The sequence below is a fragment of the Elephantulus edwardii genome, unplaced genomic scaffold (genome assembly GCF_000299155.1).
Source record: "Elephantulus edwardii isolate Elephantulus edwardi_28Jun2011 unplaced genomic scaffold, EleEdw1.0 scaffold00273, whole genome shotgun sequence".
Classification (NCBI taxonomy): Eukaryota; Metazoa; Chordata; class Mammalia; order Macroscelidea; family Macroscelididae; genus Elephantulus; species Elephantulus edwardii.
In genome coordinates, this window is record NW_006400023.1 from 1,788,915 (window position 1) to 1,796,778 (window position 7,864).

Consider the following 7,864-nt stretch of genomic DNA (forward strand, 5'->3'; position numbering starts at 1 on the left):
CGAGGGGGGATTATATTTCCAGTTTCTCGAGTCCAGAAAAGATTTGTGTAAATTTAGCTATGCTCCCAATCTAGTCCTGTAGTCAGCTGCATTCTCAACAAAAGGGGAGAGGGGAAACTATATATATATATATATATATTGAGTGATGCTCAGAGATTGCCAAAACCCAAACCCAGCTGCAGTCAGCATTTCTAGAGTTCTTTTCATTTCTGCAAGGGACATGAAGTTACTCATCTATCTACAGTGCTGACTAATACATTTCTACACACAGTACCTCTGCCTCTTACCAACTCTTTTCCAAATGTTGGACACATACTGGTCAAACTTAGGGATCCCGCAGCTAGAGGCTACGTCCTACAATGAGGACTGACCATGGAGCTGGGCTGCCGGAGAGAGGACATTCTAACTTGTCTGAATCCCTCACACTGTATTCATACCATAGTGTTTGGGTGCTTGACCATCTCCGGATGTGGATTAACAGCAGCCATTCAAGAAGCCCTATTGTTTAATTCCTCCCCACCTCTACCCCCTAAAATGAAATGGAAATCAGGTCAGGAGCTCAAAGAGACACATTAACATAATTTATTAAATTCACCATACAAAGAATATGTCACAGAAAAAATACATTTCTTAGAACCGGGAAGGCCCATGGAGATCATTTGTTTCAACCGCCTGAAGCGCCAGCACTCCGTTGTAGACGTGGCGAGAACATGGGCCCAGGCTCAAGCTATAGAAAGGCAGGCTTAAGGCTTCTGGATTTCATCCAAGTAGAGCCTAAAGACTTAATCCATGTTTATTTTTAATTTTCCATGTTTTATATTACCACACTCTGATGCTTATCCCTAGAAGACTATGGGAAGAGCACTAAAGAAAACCCAATGAGCTTGTGGGTCATTCAAAGAAAACAAACAGGTCAATTAGGGAAAAGAAGGGTTAAGGGAGGAATTAAATTCTTCTCCCAAGAGTCCGGGTTGTCTTCTTGCCCCTAGTTGACACACACAAACACACACGCACACCCCCAGCACCTCAGAGAAGTGATCGTTGCCTTCCAGAGGTACAGGTCAGGACCAGTGTAGGATGAGAAAAGCAGGTCGAATAAGGGAGATATAAAACAGTATCATTCTGAAGTCAACAACTTCCATGGGAACCCTCTTTTTTTCCAGTTTTCAGCAAATCCTAACACCACAAGAACTTTGGTATAAATCAAGTTGTGAGACATAAGCAAAAACACCAATAACTTAGAAAAATAAATACAATTAGAGTTTTACTGGGACAATGTAACCCAGTCAAAACACTGTTTATAGGATCTGGGTAGAGGAGTGTATTGTGGGGTATATCTTGAACTGCATTTTAGCAGGAAACCCAAGAGATTATAGGAGTCTTCATGGCTGAGAGAATTCACACATAACCACCCCCGGCTCTAGGAAGTCTTTAAGATCAAAGCTACTCCCTGGAATGTGTACTCCCATCTCTCTAGAAAAACAAGGCCATCAAAGTTTAGGCTCTGACCAGGCCATGACAGGTGGCCCCACTGACTAGCTGCAGGAGGCTCTGGTCAGTCAAGATTGAGGGTGGAGCAAGTAAAAAAAACAAACAGCTTGTTGCTAGGAACTATGTTTCCACAAGGAACTTCATTCCCCCAGGGCGCTCTTCAATTGCTGCAGGCATCTGTGTTTCCAGCTTTTAGGGGTGAGGCAAATCTTGTCACCTCTCCTAACCCAAAGAAGGCCTGGCTTGGGAGGGGGGGACAGCTGGACTCCAGTCTACCACAGAAGGGAGGCTCTGCTAAGAGAGAAAAACAGTAACTATGGTAATAAGACATAGTCTTGGTTTCTGCTGGAAAGCAAATGGTTTCCAGAAGGTTGCAGTGGCCTGAGGAGGCGCTCATCCTCTGTCTGCTCATCCAGAGGAAAAGAGTTTGAAATGGAAGTCATAAACATGAAGCCCTGAGTGCAGACAGGAACAGTCGGGAAGTCAAAAGTCAGTGCTAACAGCCTATGGGGTGGTGAGCTTCTCCAAAGGCAAGAGGCGGCAGCAACAGCAACATCCTTCTCCTGTCTCCATCCAGTTCATGTTTCCACCACTCGGATGAGAGGCATGGGCTTAGGGCTGGGGGGCTTGGATATCCTAATGCTGAAAAGAAAGTTATAAACACTGAGTGCTGTGTTGTTGCCTCCCTTTCACAGAGCCTCCCGCTTCTATCTGCCCCTGGAATCCCACTTCAAAGTTGGCTTCTAACTGCTTTAAAATGATAACTATTGGTGACACATGAGAAAAGATTGTGGCGGGCTATTTTTGTCTAGTGGCAGGGTAAGAAAAATAGGGAGGCCAGTTAAACAGCTAAGGAATACAGCTATCCTATTAAAGGCAAAAAGATCTTCTCCCAAGAACTACGTAATTTTGCCCAAATGATTTCCATATGTGAGTTCAGGGGATGTACATACACACTTCATGGACCTCCTATCAGGGGCCATTGTCTCAACTCTATTCTAAATAGGGTAGAAAATGGTTCTGGTGGAGAGTGGGTCAGGTGAAGGACTGTGAGCGTAAAGCTGGATTAAAGAGCTTCGTTCTTGCCTTAGAGCTCCAAGTTTATCCCCTCCCACGTGGCCCCTACTCCATGTACTCACCTGCCCTGGTTCTCTGTCTTGGCCCTGGTCTGGGTGCTGAAGTTACCATGACTGATTTGTTTTTCTATCAGGTGTTCCATCCGGTCGTGCATCTCTAAATTCTGTGATATGAGATACGGGGTTAGGATCAGCCTTTGGTTGATTTCCACATGTCACAGTGAATTGGTTCATTGTTATAGTCTCCATCTTCCGGTTTGCTGCTGCCACACCCTCTTTACCACACAGACCACCAGCAGGTGACCTCCCTCCCCGTCTGTTACTCCCAATGACTCTCTTCTTTCAATCTCTGCTCCAGCCTTTGCCCTCAAGAATACATTCTACCAATAACTGGACAACACTGAGAATTTCCCATATATCTTATATGTAAATAATTATTATGGATGCATATATCTTGCATGCATATAATTTCCTATTCTAGATATAATTTTCCTATTCTAGACATAATTTCTTATTGTTTGCTGTTGTGTGTGCTGTCGAGTTGGAACCGACTCATAGCTGACCCAACAGTAGGTTTAAAGATAGTTAATACAGCACTTGAGGAGACTACCCATCCTTCCCCCAAGGAGCAGTTGGTGGATTCAAACTGCATGCTTTTGGGATTACAACCCACCTTCTTACCACTAGGCCACCAGAGCTCTCTAATTTCCGATAGTTCAATTATTCACTCACTCTTGTGTATGTATTATTCATTAAAGTATTCTTAGGTCTTTGGAAAAAAAATTTTTTAGGTTTACATAATTTATTTTTTTTAATTAATTTTAATGAACATTTACAGATACTTTGTATTTCCATTCATTCCTTGTTGCATTTTTCTCCCTGCCCACCCCTCCCCTCCAAGTTCACTCTTCTCTTTGAAAAGTAAAAGAAAAACTCTTGACTAGCTTTTATGTTTGTCGTCTGTACAGTAAGTTCCACCCAGGGCCCTTCAGTGTCCCATGATCCTCTGCAAGTACAGAAACCCTATGCTTTCTAAAAACTATTTTTTTAAAAAAACTCCTTTCCCCCTTTCAAGGCTTCACCACATATCCTAGCAATGAAAATATTTCTTTTTTTTAAATTTTTTTTATTTTTTGTGTGAGTGTACCGTCAAATCAGATCTGACTGGTACAGGAGGAGATTGTCCCTCCTTTTCCCGGCAGAGCATCTGGTGGATTCGAACCGCGAGCCTCTGGGATTGTAGTTGCAGCTTCTTGCCACTAGGCCACCAGAGCTCCCCTTGAAAATATTTCTGATTAGAATGTCACAGATTCCTAGTTCCCTTGCCAGCTGAATGGTGGACATAGGTCTTTGAAAATTTTTAACATTTCCTAAGAAATATATTCCTAATCTATTTTAGTAAGAAAAGATATTATATTAAGTCATATTCTTAGGATATATATTTAAGCATAATAAAATATATTTTTAATATACTTTCATATTCTTCCTAAGTGTCCAATCTCTTATTTTATGTCCAACTCTAGGTTGCAAATTCCCTGAGGTACACAACCTAGCTCCCATTTCTTTGTATGTCTCCCACTGCATGGGGTCATCATACAGCGGCAGCAAGGCAAGCAACGGAACAAGCAGTTGATGGACAGGAAGGGCTCTGTAGCAGAGTGGAAATTAAACTAGCAAGATAATTCATTAATTAATCAAGTTAGTCATTAGCATCTTCATCTCAGCCACGAGAAGACTCCACCTATAGAAGAAGGCTCGCTTTTTTTAAGGTCCAACTCTAGGGTGAGCTACTATGCAAATCCATACAGTCAGACTTAAGGGCTCATCTCCATGTTGCCATGGCACAGGGCTTGAAGCATGATGATACACCCACCCCTTAAGGACAGAAACAGGTCTCATGGTCAGCAGCTCCCGCAAGGTGTCCAGAAAATGTCTACTTGGCTGAAATGAAGATCAATGAGCCCTCCATATATACAGCTAAATAAAACCAAGACCTCCTCAATAATCTACTATGTCCAGTCTTCCAAGAGTTCTGCTGTCCTGCAGGGGTTGCCTGGTGCACATACCTCTGCCTCCAGATAGGCCACTTTCTCCTTGAGCTCCTGAATGGCTGTGTCCTTTGACTGGATCACTGCTTTTGAATTCTGCAGCTGCAAAGATGTACGAGACATGGCAACTCATTCTGAAATGATTCATCACACACTCACTGAACTTTGCCCCAAGATCTGTCTACAGAAACCAGAAAAGATGAAAACTCTCCTATGGTTTGCTTAATTTTTCTAGAAAAGCCTCATTTCAGCCAATATTAAACTCTTAAATATCCCAGGACAAGAAGGGGGTATGTCACCCTGCTAACCCAAAATAAGCTTCCAAAATAATTCCATTTGATGTGAGGCTTATTCATTTTGGGGTTATTTACAAATAATTGATTCATTCAAGAAATATTTACTTATTATGTGAAAATTTACTATATGAAACACCTCATTCTAGAGAATGGGAAGTAATAGTGAAGAAAAGCTAGAAACATCAGCCTTCAGGGACCTGACATGCAGTAAATATACCCTGCCAGGTGGCACAGTTAATGCACTCCACAGCTAACCAAAAGATTGGCAGTTCAGGCCCACCCAGAGGTGACTTAGAAGAAAGGCCTGGAAATCCACTTGGAAAAGCTATGGAAACATTATGACATGAGCTGGAGTGGTTTTTATTCAGTAGCAACTGGCCTTATTTTTCTGTTATTTTAAAGTTCTCGAAACAATTCTGCAGATTGGCATATCCTGGGTATACAGGTGGCAGAGGACAGAAAATTGGCCAGGAGGCTGATGGTTGCTAATCTGTCCGCAGACAACTGAGTTTGCTGTGACTCAGACACTCATTTACCAGCACCCTTCACAGAATGTGTGAGAGGCTAACTTCTTCCTACTTTTCCTATTGGAAAGCAGAAGCCAGTGGCCAATAAAAAGTCGGCCATTGGACAAAGATAGGTGAAAAGCAAATCTCAATAACGCAAACTAATAGCATAAATGTTTTATGAAAAACACATGAGTTTAAAACCACGCTCCCTAGGAAAATAAACGGAAGCTTGGATTTGACAGGAAGAGAGAGCTGGCCTCACTGTAGTGACCTCCAGTGGCCGTCTGACCCTCTTACCTGCTCTATCATTTGCCGGACTTTGCGCTGCTGGCTCTTAAGCATGTCATCCAGTTGGTGAATTTTCTCTCGTAACCCAGCCACCTCCTTTTCCAGGTTAGCAGCCCTGAGGATAAAGACCAGAAGTCTGAAGCAAGGGGGAAAGTGCCTTGCCTACCCAATCACATCAAGAGCCTCGGAGGCAGAAGGTTCCCAGCAGGTGTGCCTCCCTTTATCTAACTTCTGATGTTGTGCTGTTAGGTGCCATCGAGTTGAATATAACTCATAGTGACTCTATAAACAATAGATCTGAACCCTGTCTTATCTTGTGCCGTAGGACACACTTGAACCTTTGACACATTTGAGCTCACTGCTTCAGTCACTGTGTCAGTCCACCTGCTTGAGGATCTTCCCCTTCTTCACTGTTCCCTCACCTTTCCAAGCATGATGTCCCACCCCAAGGAATAGTCTCTCCGAGCAACATGTCCAAAGTATGTGAGACGAAGCTTCATCAAGGTTCACCATAAAGAATAGCTGGTGGGATGCCTCTGAACATCACACCGGAAGCATCGTCAAGGCCATGGAGGCCAAATGAGGAAACTGAAGCTTAGACAGGTAAGAAAGGGAAAGTCAGACTTGACACAAAAATAGATGTTCCAAGGATGTAGTTTTTATATTACTAAAGGGAAGAATGTTCTCAGGATTAAAAACTATCAGAAGGTAGACTGCCTCATATGTAATGAGCTCCCTATTGCTAGAAGATTTACACAAAAGCTGAGATCATCATATCCAGCTCCATTAAACTGTTGGCAGGGATTTTTATACCAGGAAGGAGATAGAACTTGTGGATCTTTAAAGGATCTCCAGAAACCTCTTGTTTTTGTCTCCTGATTCCCACACCATTATTCTTTCTTCTGCATCTTCTGAATTGTGATGTTGGCCAAAAACATTATTCTTTTTTAATAACAGATAGTACCCACTCAATGACCAGAGCAGTGGGGGCTACCCAACCATCTCCAGCTGCAGGCTGAGCACTCCAGTCTTCAGTGGAGAACTGCTGAACAGCCACAGGAGGCACCTACACATCAGTCTGTCACCTAGGGCTGAGCAGAGGTGAATTCAGGAGCAAGGTCAGTCAACTCATCCTGAAATTCTCCCCTAGTCACAGCTTTTTCAGCAGTGGTCTGCTCTTCCTTTTTAATCTCTCTGGATCTCTGTAGAAGCAGGGAGCAGGCAGGACCTCCCATGGATGGTTCCAAGAGACAGTACTATCCATATCCTGCACAGAACCTCCCGGGCTAGCATCCACATCAGACCCAAGGAGTTAGCTTCCTTGTTGTTGCATGGGATAGCAATGCCCACAAAGCACAAGGGAGATTCTATGTTACACAAAGCAACGGAGGGCAAGTTAACCTAAGATGCTGCTATCAGAGGCTTTTGGTCAGCCCAGGGACCAGAAGATAAGACTCCTGGAAGGCTGACTGGATCTTGTTAGGAAGGTTCCCAGAGTGAAGTGTCTGACAATTGGAGTGGCTCTAGTGGCAGCAGCAGACACCAGCACAACCTTCAGGCCATTATTCCTCAAGGCAGTGACACTGCCATCAGCTGTGTTTTCAATGTCAGCAGTGGCCCACAGTGCTGACATGAGTTTCCCCAGGTGCTCTCACGTTTATGATGTAGCTGCCATCACTTTTCCTCTTGTAGTACACTATTCCATTTGGAAGTCAAGCTTGGTGCGAGTTCCTTCTGCAGAGTGTGAGGGCTCTTCCTTTATCGGCAGGACATCAAGGGCTTCAAGATACTGGGAAAGTTTCTCCTTTAATCTACAACCAAAACCAGGACCCTTCTCTGCATAGAGCAGTCAGCAGCAAAGAATATTGAAACTACCACAGACTGCCAAAATAGCAAACAAAATCTGTCTTGGAAGAAGACTGTTAATTCTTATTTACTGTTGGTTTGAGTGTAAAATGGTGCAACCACTATGGAAGGTAGTATGGCGCTTTCTCAAAAAGTTGGAAATAGAAATACCATTTGACCCAGCAATTCCACTGCTGGAAATATATCCTAAAGAAACCAGAACTGCCAATCAAATATATATATTATGATAAATATGTACTACGATAAATATATACAGTATAATAAAGATATATTTTATGATAAATATAGAT

The 7,864-nt window shown here is 43.0% G+C and overlaps 1 protein-coding gene across 2 annotated transcripts in view; it reads right to left on the reverse strand.

Moving 5' to 3' along the window:
* Positions 1 to 2,069: 2,069 nt before the first annotated feature.
* TUFT1 (tuftelin 1) overlaps positions 2,070 to 7,864 on the reverse strand; it is a 60,518-nt gene continuing 54,723 nt past the window's right edge. For both annotated transcript variants that reach the window (XM_006900091.1, XM_006900090.1), the window contains 4 exons: positions 5,718 to 5,823; positions 4,634 to 4,717; positions 2,631 to 2,731; positions 2,070 to 2,133 (listed from right to left, as the gene is read on the reverse strand). In XM_006900091.1, coding sequence (XP_006900153.1) covers positions 2,070 to 2,133; positions 2,631 to 2,731; positions 4,634 to 4,717; positions 5,718 to 5,823 — 355 coding nt within the window. The remainder of the gene's footprint in view (positions 2,134 to 2,630; positions 2,732 to 4,633; positions 4,718 to 5,717; positions 5,824 to 7,864) is intronic.